Source organism: Cydia splendana, chromosome 20 (genome assembly GCF_910591565.1).
Source record: "Cydia splendana chromosome 20, ilCydSple1.2, whole genome shotgun sequence".
Lineage (NCBI taxonomy): Eukaryota > Metazoa > Arthropoda > Insecta > Lepidoptera > Tortricidae > Cydia > Cydia splendana.
This window is the reverse complement of record NC_085979.1, coordinates 9094103-9110332: the sequence shown is the minus strand read 5'-3', so window position 1 is coordinate 9110332 and position 16230 is coordinate 9094103. Positions and strand designations below refer to the sequence as shown.

The following is a 16230-nucleotide window of genomic DNA, read 5'->3' as shown; positions in this document are numbered from 1 at the left end:
ATGTAAATTGGCTGTAGCTACCCTTCTCGACCAGTGCGGCGGCGCTGCGGAAAGAGCTAGACTTTTGGCAGTAGGCACTAGAGAGGCTGGGCACTGGCTCCGCGCGCATCCTTCTCCTAAAATCGGAACTTTTTTAGAGCCCAACACGCTCCGGCTCTCGATTTGCCTCCGTTTAGGTATCCCGGTGTGTGCCCCTCATCGTTGCCCCTGCGGTGCGGACGTAGACCAGTTAGGTCACCACGGTCTCTCCTGCCAGAGGAGCGCGGGCCGCTTCTCCAGGCATGCCGCCCTTAACGACATCATCCGTCGGTCTCTTGCATCGGTCAATGTGCCTGCTCTATTGGAGCCGACCGGCATATTGAGAAGTGACGGCAAGAGACCCGACGGGATGTCTTTGATTCCGTGGAGTATGGGGCGGGTGCTAGTGTGGGATGCAACCTGCGTAGACACGCTGGCCCCGTCACATCTCCACGGAACCTCTGCGAGGGCGGCAGCTGCTGCAGAGGCGGCCGAAAACGCAAAGGTTGGGAAGTATCGCGGTCTCGGCGCCGAATATTGTTTTGTTCCTTTCGGCGTCGAGACCCTGGGTCCGTGGGGTCCTGGCGCCCTGAGTCTCTTTGGAGACCTTTCAAAGAGACTCAGGGACGCAACTGGGGACCCAAGAGCTGGCAGTTACCTCGCTCAACGCTTCAGTCTGGCAGTTCAGCGGGGTAACGCAGCCAGCATCTTGGGGACCTTGCCACAGGGGCCTTTTTTAGATTTAGTTTAGTTTAGTTTAATTTTATTTTAGAATAGTTTGTATTTAGTTTAATTGTAATTTTAAGTTATTTTATTTATTGTTTTTTGACTTGTTTTTGTACCATATATATGAATAAATTTACAATTTTGCATTCAACCTAAATTATTTACATAACATATTTTTTATCTAAGTGGCCGTTTTCATTGTGTTTTTTGAATGAGAAAAAAAAGACAGATGTTAAGTTTTCGGATTTTTGTAAATAATAAAATAATTAATTGAATTACACTTTTAGTTATATAGCATGTTTTATTCTACATTTCATCAGCTTTCATAGGACACCTCATTTTTAAAAATCTGATAATAACTTGCCGAGTAATTATCTAAACTTTGAAACCCGGGACCGCCATCTTTGTGACGTCACAGTTAACCCCCCCACAGTCTTAGAAAGTGACAAGTCCTTATTTCGTACTCAGTACACTCTACCGAACACAACCATACCACTTGTCAGTAGTATACTGTCCAGTCACATCGATTAGTGTTGGAGGCCCCCTGGCCGCTGTACTAAAGAGGGTTATCGTGCGTTATCGTTATTCTGCTATACTTGCGAGACTTGTCTTGATTTGTCTTGATGTATCTGATTTAATAATGAAGTGGATAATTTGGAGGTATTTCTTATGTTTGTGTGGATTAAAAAGTTCTCTTCTATACTGTGTACATTACATATCAGCTAGTAGGAAGAATAAAACGCGTAAAAATAAACATAAAAACGTTATTAATATTTGGCATTAAGTAGTATGAAATTTATTAAGTTACAAAGCGAATGTACCTATACCCTCACCATAAGTTTTACGCGGCCTTAAGCGCTAGCGACTGCGTCAACTTAAACGAAGTGCATCTTAAGCCCCCTCCTCACTCGTGCGCGAATCGCGGCGCGAAGCCGCGAACGCGGGTGTGGCGTCGATTTTCGCAGACAGCGAAATCGACTCCACACTCGCATTCGCGGCTTCGCCCGCGATTCACGCGCATAGTCTGGAGGGGGCTTTACTTGCACCATTTAAGGGTGGAATCACATCTGTCAGCATCGAGCCGCATTTTATATATGAGAAATTGCTCGTTAGTATGGAGATGCGTAGGGGCTGTCCATAAATTACGTCATCGATTTTTGACGATTTTGGACCCCCCCCCCCCCTATAATCATCCAAAAATCATGCATCAAATGACCCCATTTCCTCCTACTTCATGCTACCGTCATCCGATGTCCAGACCCCCCCCCCTAATTTGAAATGACGTAATTTATGAATAGCCCCGTACGCATCGAAAAGCTGAAAGCATGCGTACGCATCTTCATACTAATGAGCAATTTCTCATATATAAAATGCGGCTCGATGCTGACAGATGTGATTCCACCCTTCATTCTGTCAGTACGAGGGAGATGAGTTAGTTTACGGCGTAGTCGCTAGCGAATATGTCAGTGTCATACTCGTGGTAAGGTAAGAATACTGATTGATTACATAAAAAAATCATATAAGTAAGTAAATCAAACTAACCGGGAGCCTGGCCAATAACACAATCGTACAGATACCACACGGGATAGTTATGCTATTTAGGGTTCTTGCTAAATTGGAAATTCAATAGCGTAAGTATTGAACACTCAATTTAGCTAGGACCCTAAATGGCGTAACAATCGCGGAGCGTGATGGTACATCGACTAACGTCGGTCTAAAAGAAAAAAAAATAAGTATCGGGATATGAGATGCACAGATGTCAATTTGACTTTAGACTTTTTTCAGCGAGATCAGGTCAATGTGTACAGTTATTATATTCCTTTTCAAATAGCTTGGCCTCTGTGACAGCTGATGGCTCCTCTACACCACTCCAAGGGATGCATTTATGCGTTAGAGGGAGCAAGTGATATTGCTATCTCATTCTACCGCATGGCTGCGTCCCTTGGAGTGGCCGGCGTTGGCCCATCGTGTAGAGGAGCCATGACATCTCAATACAACTTTTCGTTTTAAGGTTATAAAATGTATGGAGATGACAGCTGTCACAGAGGCCAAGCTATTTGAAAAGGAATATAGATACCCCACGCCACAGACAAGACATCCTTCAGACTGAGCATAGTAGCGCTACCCCCTCTACCACAAATATACGGTAGTTTTACCCCATTTTCGAGTCAAAGTGTCTTTGTGTGAAGCTCGTGTCTTTGAACGGACCAATCACGGCACGGGACCTCGCTCACCTCGTCCCCCGCACCCCAGTATTTTTGGCAGTATCGGTTTCATGAAATAATTGCTCTAAACTCCGTCTAGAGGATTCCTAGTCTATGCCCCACGCTAGCGTCTTTTAAGCGTCGGCGTCTATTCAGCACTATGGAAAATGGTGTCGCTGCGCAGTTTCATTTCATTTCATTTCATTTCATTTATTGCATAGTCATGAACATAAATTACATAATAAGATGTTACAGTTAAGTTGGCCAATTCATGACACCCTGTTAGGGCACACAACATTTAACTTACTAGCTAATACCTATTAAACATTTCATTATAATATATTTACCGTATAATTAGCGTGTATAAGAAAAACAATAGTCTAATAATAGTAACATTGTAAAAGTCAACAAGTTGCTCCAACGTTGCGCCGAGCCAATAAAGTTGACAAGATGCCGATGCTCGGAAGCTAGCGTCTTCCGAGCATCGTGGGATGTCGCTATGTTAGTAGGTCAGGGGCGTATTTTGAAATTTCGCGCCCCGGGCCAATACGTTTCGCCGCCCCAGAAGTCAAGGAAGAAAAACAAAATGCAATTCGCCAAGGGCGCCATACGGCCGATATACCGCCCCTGGCGGATTGGCGCCCCGGGCCATGGCCCGGATGGCCCTAGGGTAAATACGCCCCTGTAGTAGCTACTGTAACTTATTTTCGGACGCATCTCTTCCTCTTGGTTTTCGGATCAAGCTCGCACACCTCCCCCATTTCGCATTTCCGACCTTCGCAGAGGACACCGTTGTTACCCGCTGAAAAATAATACATAATTTAAAAACTTCGATACTTCTACCAAAAATAACTAAAAACATGTTTAGTGATTCATAGTCAACTAGGAACCCTTAGAGCAGGGGTCACCAAATTGCGAACCGCCGATCTATTTTGTGCTGTACATTACATTTGATTAATTAATAAAGTCAAGTAGAAGCGGACCGCGATGGTCATTTTATTTTAATAACCGGACCCATGACGAAACTGACCAAAACTAACTGCCCATATGTATGTAGAAAACATATTTTTTTAGGGTAGGACGGTGTTGGCGGAGGATTCTAAGGATTAGCTAAACAGAAAGGAAGACGAACGAAGAGGTCCTGAGCATGGCGGGAGAGAAGAGATGCCTGTTAGACGCAATAGCTAACAAAAGGGGCAAGATGGTTGGCCACCTGATACGGCACGACAGATTCTTTTTTAACATCCTGGAGGGCAAGATTGAGGGGAGTTTCTGTCGTGTTGTACGAGGGAGTTAAAAGGCTGGCCCGGTAAAAAGAATAGTGGCGATTACTCCACCGACAAGAGCATAGCTCTTAAATATTGATGATGAGGTACCTCTAGCACGTAAAGCTGAAATCGTGAACCTTGTCCGAAATTCGAAATGCACGAAGGGCCTGTAGCCGCGCGCGGCAGTTGACGTCTTTGGCGGTCAATGGGTAGAAACTAATAGAAAGAGCCCATCAACGTGCACACTAGCGCCACTGCTAAATAATCGTGATTATTTAAATTTAACGACAGGTATTTAAAAAAGGAGGCCGCTACGTACTGTACTGTGTATTTAAGTACCTTTTGAATACATCCAACTAGTTTTTATGTTGCTGGATTCGTCAATCTATGCGTCCAAAGTTAAAACGGCCGTTTTTGTTTTGAGTTCATAGATCGACGAATGCAGCAACATAAAAATAAAAACTACATAGTTGGATGTATTCAAAAGGTACTTAAAACATACACAATACAGACCGTAGCGGCCTCCTTTTTTAAATACCTGTCGTTAAATTTAAATAATCACGATTATTTAGCAGTGGCGCTAGTGTGCACGTTGATGGGCTCTTAAATCAAAACTATTTATTTAAGAACTTACGTTCGTAATGTCCAGCGCCGCCATGGCTGACGGGCTCGAAGCAGGACTTCTCGTTGCTCTGGTTGAGGCAGCAAAGCTTGCCGCCTTTGCAGTCGTAATCATCCCTACATTTAGGGGTCCGACTGGTCACCTTGTAGGATGGGGGGCACTGGCGGCCTGGAAGTTCAAATCAAAATAAATTAGGTACAGAAGGTTCACTCTCTAACAAAACGCGTCTATTACGACAGATATGACCGCAGGGTGGCGCAAGCGCGAGCAGGGTGTCCGTTCCGTAGCGGTGAGCGGCAACTACTACTGCTAGACACCAAAATTGGTGTAGCCGCATGTACTTGTAGCGACGCGACGAAATCGCGGAGTGAGCCACGCCTGTCAGAAGTCAGAGCGAATGGAATTGTTTAACGTTTAACCCTTTCCGCGGCGCACCATCGGAACCTTGTCGGAATCCACGAAGGTTGATATTGGGCTGTATGTAGCCGCGCGCGTTAGTTGATGTCTTGGCGGTCAAGGGGTTAAGCAAATAAAGGGTTATTAACTATAGTTAATACACGCTGTGTTACATCACCAACTTTCCTCCGAGTAATTCGAAGTTTAATATTGTTATTATGCAGGTAGGTACCTACCATTCCTAACCATTAAGCTACCATTTAGGTAGCTTAATGTTTGGTACCAAGGTGCAAGGCTTTAAGAACGTGATAGCCGAGGTATTTATGAACATTTTAGCCATTATATGTTTACAATTTGATTAAAACTCAAGGTAAATACTCTGGATTGGATATTTACGTGTCCATAATAAATAAAAAAAAAACACCAAACTATACGATATCATTTAGTCCTTTTACCTGCGTCCGTGTAAGCGACGGCCAGCAAAAGCGCCAAAGCAGAGAACACCACAGTTAGGGATCCTGAAAAAATCACCAAATTAAACCTCTCATGTCGGATTATAACGGATTATTTATTTAATTGTAAAAGGTTAGGGATAAACAGATTAAGGCTCTCATTCCACTGAGGCGAAGAAGATTAAGAGACGGGCGAGAATCAACCATTAAGCCCGCTCCACACTCGTGCGCGAATCGCGGCGCGAAGCCGCGAACGCGAGTGTGGAGTCGAGTTCGCAGGTCTGCGATTCGCGCACGAGTGTGGAGCGGACTATTATAGTATTGGGTGTCATCTAGCGGAGCGGAGAAGAGAACCAATAGTATTGGTTATTCCCGCTCTTCTCTTATTTCTTCTGGTCTCTGCTTTAATGGAAAGGTACCATATTATTGTATTGTCATCAGAACTACATACAGCTGCCAATTTTCATGACGCTACGATCCTTGGAAGATGGTTAAATTAGTTACCTTAGATTCCATTACAGTTAGTTACATACAGGTCGAGAGTTCCTATGGCCACCTCCTGTCTCCATCATCAGATCAGTTCGACAGTACCATATTATTGTATTTTCATCAGAACTACATACAGCTGCCAATTTTCATGACGCTATGATCCTTGGAAGATGGTTAAATTAGTTACCTTAGATTCCATTACATAGTTACATACAGGTCGACCTAATAAAAGCTTGTTAAAAATGATCAATCCGCTCCCGGTGCAAACTGCCTAATTGACCATTTCCACACAATCGATCAGGGGGCCTACGCGAACCACGTTCGACGTGTTGCTTCTCTGTCGCACTTGTAAATTCGTACGTAAGTGTGACAGGGAGACAACACGTCGAACGTGGTTCGCGGTAGGCCCTCTGCATGCGGATTCACATGCGCGTGATAACCATGCTGATTCTCAGTGTAAAAACTTCTACATATCTTATTACAACAAATGGCATTTTAAATACTGCTGGCTAAGTAGGAGCAACTAATTCAATCGATTATTAAATGCTCTAAGAATCTATCGACCAAATGGCGCAATGTATCGCAAATCGCATGCGATTATCGTGACGTTTGTAGAGGCCATAAAACGATGTAGGCGATTCGTTATTTATGTATTTCGCAAAAGTTTACACTGTACAGACTGTACTAAGATATTGGACACAAATGATTTCCAATAAACACAGAATAACACTATTTTCGTACAGTTCCACATGTGTTTTGTTTGGGGCATTATCTATGAAAAGGAACCTTATTGTCGTTGGCGCTTACGCCGCACAGCGTCGCGCGGCATTGTATTAATACCGGAGCAATACTACTTCTGTGGAAGTTTATATCTGACGTTATCTATGAAAAGGGACCTTATTGTCGACGGCGCTTACGTCATTATTCGATCGAACGATCGTTAATAAATAGTATAAACTTCCACAGAAGTATTTTTATACAAAAGTTAAGTAAATTGATAGTTCAGTAACGATAAATAAATGTTAATAGTTTAGTGTAATGTTAATACAAAACCTCGACATTTAACAGTAAGTAGATTATGACTAAAATTAATCTTTACATTTCTTCTAGACTTTATTTGTAAATATTGTAACAGCTAAATAAACAATTTACCCATGTTATGCAACGTAGACACCTCCACCACTTCTTAAAGTCGCCAGGACACTGCCAGTCAGGTTTACATCCGTCGTTTAAATACTAAAATACCTGAGTCATAAGCACTGAAATAGGTATCAGGTTAACCTAGAGGGAATCATGTATTATTGTGTAGGGATTGCGGTTTTTGGTGGGTTTACCATATAGGGTTTTCCCGTTGAGTAATTCAGCCTGTAACAAAAATACATGTTGGGCCCACGACAAGCAATGTTCAAGTTGTAGATGAATTTCTGGAAACTTTCATGAGAAATTCTTATGCAAGTTTCCACTTAGAAAGTCCCCGTTCAAATTAGGGATTATTAGTATTATTACGGTAAACGTACTGGTGATGGTGCTCGACGCGGTCCCAGTACATGTCATCTTGAAACTTAAGTCATTGTCATTAGAGGTGACAGCAAGGTGTCATCTATTGGGCATTAGCATGTCGAGCACTAGTACGTTTACCTTACATTTATTACTCAATGTTCTTGACTGTTGACGACTGAATTATCCAAACAAGTGTAATAGCGTTTTATCACGCTGTTACGCAGACAATAACGACCATCATATCCCTACCGATCGAAAAACTGTTACAATGAGTTTTTCTTTATTGATTTAAATGCCATCTAGTGAGTTCCCCTCTAACTGGTACTAATATAACTTGAGTACTAACAGTGATGTACATACCTATTCACGCCTCAGAGTTTGGTCAGTAATATAAAAAATTTACCTTCCAATAAAATTGGTATTATGTTTCCTTCCACGTCGGATATCTTCATTGAGAGAGCAACGCGATCGTTGACCGATAGGTGCCGCTAGCGTCTATGTAGTCGCTCCGCCCCACGCCGTGACGTAGTTCCGCTTCCTTCCTGCCAACCATTGCTCGCTTCACGCTGCTCGCCGCGGCCATGTCATTGTTGAGGAGAAGTACCGTCGGCATAAAAGAAGCCTAGAAGCCTGCCAGGAAGGCATTACTCAGATATCCGACGTGGAAGGAAACATAATACCAATTTTATTGGAAGGTAAAATTTTTATATTATGTGTTCCGTTCCATTCCACGTCGGATATCTTCATTGAGACCTGTTTATTATCTCCTGGTGGCGAGTCAGCGGGCGCGCAAGCGTTAGGGCTACACCTACTGTCATAGAACTCAGAGAAAGAATAAATATATACGACATATTGCAACCCATGAAATCACAGTGACTCGTTATAATGATACATTACAGGAAATTGAGAATGTAAATTGTAATCCCAGGTCCGAATCTGACGTTAAACTGGTTTGAGAGATTTCTCATTCGAAATCGCTTCCGAACCGCAGAATCTCGGCGAGTCATGATCCCAATTAACTTAAGCCAAAATATCGCTAAGTGGATAGTTTTCCAGCCACTTTAGTTATCAAGTACATCGTGGATCTAAAGCAATCGTAGGCGAGGCCGGCTTAGATGAGACTGTGGCTGAAATAAATAAGCGCAATGTCCCCTAACATTTGTGTAATTCTCGCAAGTTGACGTACCCAGACTACCTACTTAATGGGTCTATACATTATTCCGGAGCTTCTAAGAGTCAAGTCGGTAAGACACGTTATCTGGTTTAGAGCCGAATTTCGGACACAAAATAATAGCGTGAAAGTTAACTATGCAATTACCCGGGCTACAGTGTAGTAGACTAAGGTCATTGACCCTGCGGTCTGATGCTAACAGCAAATGTGCGGCAGCTCTTCTATCGTACTTCTTCTAACGTACCTAACGTTGTAGGGCTATTCAAATTAGGGCAAGTAGATTTCTCGCGTCCCAAGCTGGTGGTTTGGGAGGCGCTGGTCTCGCTATTAATGGCGTTGGAAGAAGGCATAGTGTCCGATAGTGGTTCACATACAGCACTTGTTACAGGCTTATGAACAAGTATCGTTCTGAAAGCTAACATGGACAATAGAAATAGATGTCTGAGATAGCTCGCTTCTACATTGTGGGCGTACAGGCGGCCTAGACAAGGGGACGATCTAGGGAGTGCTCCCGTTACTGGTTTTCAATACAAACATAGTACCGGAACCGGGAATACCCGGTTCCTCCATATTAGTGAGACAGTGACAGTTGCGTCTCGTTCGCTACGTAGCGTTAGCCCTTGGCATGTTGCATGCATGCGCCAGTCACGCCAGTAGGTACATCACAGCGGACGTCACTCCTGATCTCGCCAGCTCGGTGTTGGAGCGTCCTATCTGACAGGAGCTACGCCTCATTCTTAAGGTCGTTGACTCGTAAGAGAGGGCGGTCTGATGCTGTGTTCACTAGGACCGCCAGTAAATTGCAAGCTTACCACAGCTGCGTGAAGGCTCTCCTTATCACGCCGTCACAGTAAACAGACTAGGCTGGGAGGTGGAGACATCCATACCAAGTCGTATCACCGGCAGCTGCCAGACGCGACGTGGTAGCAGTTCAGAGTCTGTTAAGAAATACCGTGACACAGTGCGAAGGCTCTCGAAAGCGGAGGCTGGCCAACAGGCCTATCAGGAGAAGATAGTCTCGGCGGCTTCTGGGCGTAGCTGCCACTCGGGCGCGCAGTGACTTCTTGATAAACCGTCGCCCTCGGGGGTTGTATCGACCTGGTAAGTAGCAAGGAACCAGCGCGACCTGTAGACGATCTGCTGGCATCAGCAGTTTTTGCGACAGCCGTGGTAACGGAGGGGATGTAGTGTCGCCGTCGTTTTATGTATACTGTAGTGGTGCGGTTGTATGTTTACACTTCTGTCGTCAGCGCTGCAGATGTGGCCCGTTAACGGTTACTCTTCACTGAAAGGGCCTTACCTCGTACATTGTCTACCAATATTGGAGATTGTAACGGACTGCTTGCATAAGATGAGGGAGGAAGTGGCGCGAGGCTTTCGGCAGCTTCGTGTTGCTGAGGACTGCGAAGGTGTCACCTTCCTCCATGAACTAAAGTTTGCGAGTTTGAGACGGAACAGGAGGCGTTGAGTCTCATTTCTGCGAGAAACTCGGCAGCAAGGCAGGCCTGTATGTCGCGAAAAAGAAAACTTTCAATCGGGGTGTTGTGCCGCGTGTCCCACGTGATGTCTAGGAGCGTGATAGTCTGATTCGCTTTATCCGAAGAAACACCCTATATCGAGCTAGTATAGGGGCATGGTCGCATGCTTTTAAGGAAATCGAACTAATGAAATCAAGTCTAAAATCGATTTTGGCGCTTGCGTAACAAAACTGTTTCGATAAAGTCGAAGACAGACAGATGTAAACTGTTGGAGTCCTCCTGGCCCCTTTCCCTTAGCACCGGAAACTCAAGCTTGTTCAGGCGCAGCGGGTTTATTTATCCCATTTTGTTTATTATGGGCTTGGCGCACGAGAAAGACTTTGTAAGACGGAACTTAAGCTGGAGAGCGCAGGCAAGCAGAGATAATTATGTGAAGTCTGCAGACCTTTTCGATGCCTTTCACCTCGGTTTTGAGCGGTCGCACAGGGCCTTGTCGCTAGCTGTTCTCCGGTTGGATCACTCCATGGCCTCGAGAAGTCGTAGGAACCTCGAAGCGGCACGGCTCCTCGTCGATCAGCACCTTTATAAAGCCCGGGAACGCGACGTATTTTCCTCTGAGTATCGACATATCTTACCGCTTTCAACTCCGGGCAGTCGAGCCACGCAGGACTAAGCTCCTTACACCTTTTCTGCCGTCGCCGGAGGATTCCTTAACCGAAAACAAGAGCTTAGCGGTCTGTTCGTGCTGTGGCACCATAGCTATAGGCGCCTGAGTACCTCAATGGGACCATGTGGACAGGACAAAACTGATACTGAGGCGCCCATCAGCAGGCGGCATCGGCGGCAGGTAAGTTCGCGGTGGTATTCTTCTATTCTCGAACAGAACATGGGCGCCATTGCAAGGGACGACATCGTCGTGGTTGCAGCATCGGTGGACAGCATCGACGTGATTGTCGGTGCCATCATGGCAACCGCCGCCGCTCAGGAGGCGCCGGTGCGTGAAGCTAGAGGCGCCATCGTGGCGGCCGGCTCGGGAGGCACCGGTGCGTGAGGCCGGGCGGCGCTATCATGGCGGCCGCCACTGGTTCGGGAGGCGCTGGTGCGTGAGGCGAGGACCCATCGTGGCGGCCCGCCCTAGAGGCGCTGTCGCGTAAGGCGGGCGGCTCCATCGTGGCGGCCGCCGCCGCCGGCTCGGGAGGCGCCGGTGCGTGAGGCGAGACGCGCCATCGTGGCGGCCAGCTCGGGAGGCACCGGTGCGTGAGGCGGCCGCCGCCTGGCTCGGGAGGCACTGGTGTGAGGCGAGAGGCGCCATCGTGGCGGCCAGCTCGAGGCGCCAGTGCGCAAGGCGGTGGTGCCATCGTGGCGGGCGGCCCGTTGTGGCGGCCGCCACCGCCGGCTTGGGATGCGTCGGTGCGTGATGCGAGAGGCGCCATTGTGGCGGCCAGCTCGGGAGGCACTGGTGCGTCGGCCACCGTAGCCAGGCTAAGGTGCGTGAGGCGAGAGGCGCCGTCGTGGCGGCCAGCTCGATAGGCGCCGGGCCGATGGCTGGTTCGTAGTTGCACTCATCATCACGGCGACACTGCTGCCCTCGGCGGCGCCATCGTGGTGGCCACCACCGGCGCGTAGGTGCGGCACCACGGAGCGACGTCATGACGGACGGCAGCCAACGCGGCGATCGTCGCTATACTCGTAGCGTTTCCACTGCTTCCACGTAACTTACCTTCCTTCCACACGAGCAGTCGGGACGCAGAAGCGGTCCGCCTTCACCTTGGCGCCAGGACGGGATCGAGAGGTTCGCTATCCACCCGCGCCGTGACCGCAGCAACAGGAGCGGGCGTGTGCCTCTCGGAGTCCCGCGGACTGGAAGCGCCCGCAGCCACAGGAGCGGGCGAGTGACGTCTCTCGGAGTCCCGCGGACTGGAAGCGTCCGCACCGCGACTGCAGCAACAGGAGCGGGCGCGGACTGAAAGCCTCCGCACCGCGACTGCAGCAACAGGAGCGGGCGCGGACTGGAAGCGTCCGCACCGCGACTGCAGCAACAGGAGCGGGCGCGGACTGGAAGCGTCCGCACCGCGACTGCAGTAACTGGAGCTGGCGCGGACTGGAAGCGTCCGCACCGCGACTGCAGCAACAGGAGCGGATGCGGACTGGAAGCGTCCGCACCGCGACTGCTCTCGCGGACTGGAAGCGTCCGCACCGCGACTGCAGCAACAGGAGCGGGCGTGGACTGGAAGCGTCCGCACCGCGACTGCAGCAACAGGAGCGGGCGCGGACTGAGGAGCGGGTGCGGACTCTCGCGGACTGGAAGCGTCCGCAACAGGAGTGGGCGTCCCGCGGACCCCGCACCGCGACACCTCGGGCTCCGGCCCGCAGCGTCACGGCGTCTCGGAGTCACCTTGGACGACAGCAGAAGAAAGTCGACGGCGCCGGCGCGCGGGGCCGACCTCCCCTGAGCCCCTGTCGCGTCGCAACTAACGACATGAGGTACTCCCAGGTTAATACGACCTGCCTGAGAACCGTCCTTTAGTGTCGAAGTAACTAGCCAATAAAACTAGAATATCATTAACCTGGCTCACCGGATGGTTCGTGACAATCCAAACCTCCTTATCGGCGAAGCGCGGCACCCGGCAGCGGCGCGCGCAGGCTGCCCGCCTTCGCGCCGCCCGGGCGCCGCCCCCGCCGCCGCCGGCACGATGACCGCACGTTCCCTCTCCGATGCGGAGCGACTTGCGTTACCACTTGTTAACGAAAACCACTGACGCACTTCCTACTTCGATCTCGAAAATGCGAGTTAACGGTAACGATTTTAGCAGCATGGAATGTGAAAATTAATTTAGCAAGAAAAAAGTGGGTAGAATCGAAAAGCACCGTTCGATGACTTCGATCGCGAGACCGCCAAAAGACTAATAGTAGCGATCTCTGCTATATCTCACTATTTAATCGACCGAGTTTTGGATCGGAAATGTTAAAGCACCATGCTGCAAAAATATACGCAAAAAATATTTGCGGACCATCGGTCAGACGGTCGACGAAACAATGACATGGCCGCGGCGAGCAGCGTGAAGCGAGCAATGGTTGGCAGGAAGGAAGCGGAACTACGTCACGGCGTGGGGCGGAGCGACTACATAGACGCTAGCGGCACCTATCGGTCAACGATCGCGTTGCTCTCTCAATGAAGATATCCGACGTGGAACGGAACACATAATAACAAAAACACTCTGTATATATAATAATTACTAGATGTAGACGTAGCGTAGGGACGCCCGGCCAGAAGCAGGTGGGCTGTCGATCTCGTGTTGCGTTCATTCAGCCCTGTTCCCTGAAGTTGGAGCTGCAGGTAACGGTCCCGGCGGCATTACCATACTATTCTCCTCAAATCTTCTTCAAAATAATTATTATCTCTCTCTCTTCCTAGCTATTTATCCCACATGGTGGTGGGGTCATCTTTCCTGCTTAATCTTCTCTACTTCGCCCTGTCCACGTAATCGTCCTCGGATAAATTGCACTCACTCACATCCTTCCATCTTGTTCTGGGTCTGCCCCTAGATCTTCGACCTGGGATGGAAAGTTGTAGTGCCAATCCTACGTAGTTAGAAGGCCTTCTTTTAACCAAATAATTACTATCAACAAATAGTAAACAAATAATTACCAGCGGTTGGTTCAAATGCAACAATCGGACTATCATTTTAGTAAGCATTATCACGGTTATAAAAACAATGGTATAGTATTAAATTATCACTGCGGTCGTTACTAAGTCCCATTTACTAAGTATATTAACCTAGTTAGGTTTTATCTGGCTAGTTAATAGGTAGATTAGAAAAATATCAATAAACGGAAGACAGTAGGTACAGACAGTAACTCTAGTAAACTGGTAACTGCATATTATTTCTATAGGTACTTAAGTTAAATAGATTACCCTACCGCCAAATAAATGCATTTTTAAAGACATTTCGTCAGGTGACAAGCAAAATTCACTAATTACCACTACAAGTTTATAGCCATAGTGAACCATATTAGTACTAAAAGAAGGTCGATTTTTGTTTAATTTTTTTTAGTTATTAGTGACCTTTGCTTGTCACCTGACGATTTGGTCATTTTTGGTCACTATATTTAGTTTTGGGACAGTCTAGGCCAGGTGGGGTAAATAATAATACCTATAAGACACACGGGTAAAAAAAGTACTGTGTATGTTGTCTTATATTAGGCCTCGGGGTAAACGGTACGGTACACGGGTAAAAATACCAACTGAACTAGACTGTCCCACAGCTAAATATAACTATATATTTACCCCAACTGACCCTAATGGTATTATCGCTCTATCATACTTTATGGAAATAGGTAGGTTTAATATTCTTATGCCCAGAGCAAGAGTATAGCGGATCATGTTCGTTCACTGTATTGTTCCGTAGCTGCTACTACAAACAAAACTCTGACTGTACAACGCCAGTGGCAAATAAGCACACGTCCCGCCTGTTTATAAGCGGTCACCGTAGCCTATGGACGTCGGGATGAAAAATGTAAGCGCGCGGAGGGAGATTAACGCTCATATGATTTTGGACTTTGGTGCCTTTTTCTACTGACATATGGGTTTGTTGTCAGACTTTAATAATAGGGGAGACCGTGTATGGTTGTCTCAGGGGTTGGTTCATGGTTGTCACACCAATAGTAAGTAAATAAATAACTAAACGAACGAAAAAGTTCATCTACCGCCGTCGAAAGATCACAAGACCTTCTTTACTTTACTTTACTTCTTAGTGGTTTATTATGGCCCCTGTAACAATTAACCTCTAAGACAATCATACTCGGTCTCCTGTACATAATATTAGTACATTACGATACAACTGCGAAAAGTAGGAATTAAGGGAGTGTTTTAAATCGACACGAGTTACGAACTATATACCTTTTCGCACGAATATTGGAAACCGTTTTACAGTAGGTACATATGGCTCTTTAAAGTTTTGACATATGCACGTATTGTGGTAATTACCGCACTAGTACCGTAAAGTAGCACCATATGTACTATAAAAGTATGTTACGTACACAAATTAAGTTTATAAGGAAAATTTGATGCGGTATTTATATTACGTACCTATAGGTACGCCGATAGGTCGCAGTACTCGCAGTGACGGTAATTTAGCAATTTGCCGATAAGTATTCTTGGCATGAGAAACAAAATGAGGAATAATATAACAGATATGCCAATCTCATTAAGGATGACGTTTGACCGGGCCGGAGCTTCCGGCGCATCGTTTTCTATGGGATGCATCACGTGATCGCCTGTCATGTCATAGAAAAGTAAGCGCCGGAAGCTCCGCCTGGACACGGCCCGGTCTAACGTGTCATCCTTTATAGCAGCGGTTGGCAACACGGCCCGCGGGCCGCATGCGGCCCTTGAACCTCTCGCTTGCGGCCCGCGAGCCTCCCTGGTTTTTTTGTATGTAATATTGACAAATGACAATGTCTGCTAAAGTCACAAATATTACCAAAGTGCGGCCCGCGTCAACTTCGTTAACTACTATGTGGCCCTTGGCTGCTAAAAGGTTGCCGACCGCTGCTTTATAGTTAGATGTAAGAGCCTGTTGTAGGACAAAGGTGTGTAGATATGTATAATATTGCTTATTTATAATATTAACTAACGACCCGCCCCGGCTTCGCACAGGTTAACAAATACACCTAAATCGTCCTCAAGAATCACTCTATTGATAGGTGAAAACCGCATGAAAATCCGTTCAGTAGTTTTTGAGTTTATCGAATATACAAACACACAAACAGACAGTCGCGGCGGGACTTCGTTTTCTAAAGGTGTAGTGATTAGCAATTTTCAAAATTACTTCGCCTTCAAAGTGAATTGGTAGCAAGGTGCTTTCCCCTCCCATAATAATTGTTCAAATATCAGTACGAGCCGA

The 16230-nt window shown here is 46.9% G+C and overlaps 1 protein-coding gene across 1 annotated transcript; it reads right to left on the bottom strand.

The window, feature by feature from the left end:
* Nucleotides 1-1494: 1494 nt before the first annotated feature.
* On the bottom strand, nt 1495-7384 carry LOC134800924 (waprin-Thr1-like). Its single transcript, XM_063773455.1, has 5 exons — nt 7328-7384; nt 5690-5752; nt 4851-5006; nt 2165-3750; nt 1495-1651 (listed from the first exon to the last, which is right to left on the bottom strand). The coding sequence occupies exons 1-4, from the start codon at nt 7329-7331 to the stop codon at nt 3650-3652; spliced, it is 324 nt and encodes a 107-aa protein (XP_063629525.1). The 5' UTR covers nt 7332-7384; the 3' UTR covers nt 1495-1651; nt 2165-3649.
* Nucleotides 7385-16230: the final 8846 nt, after the last annotated feature.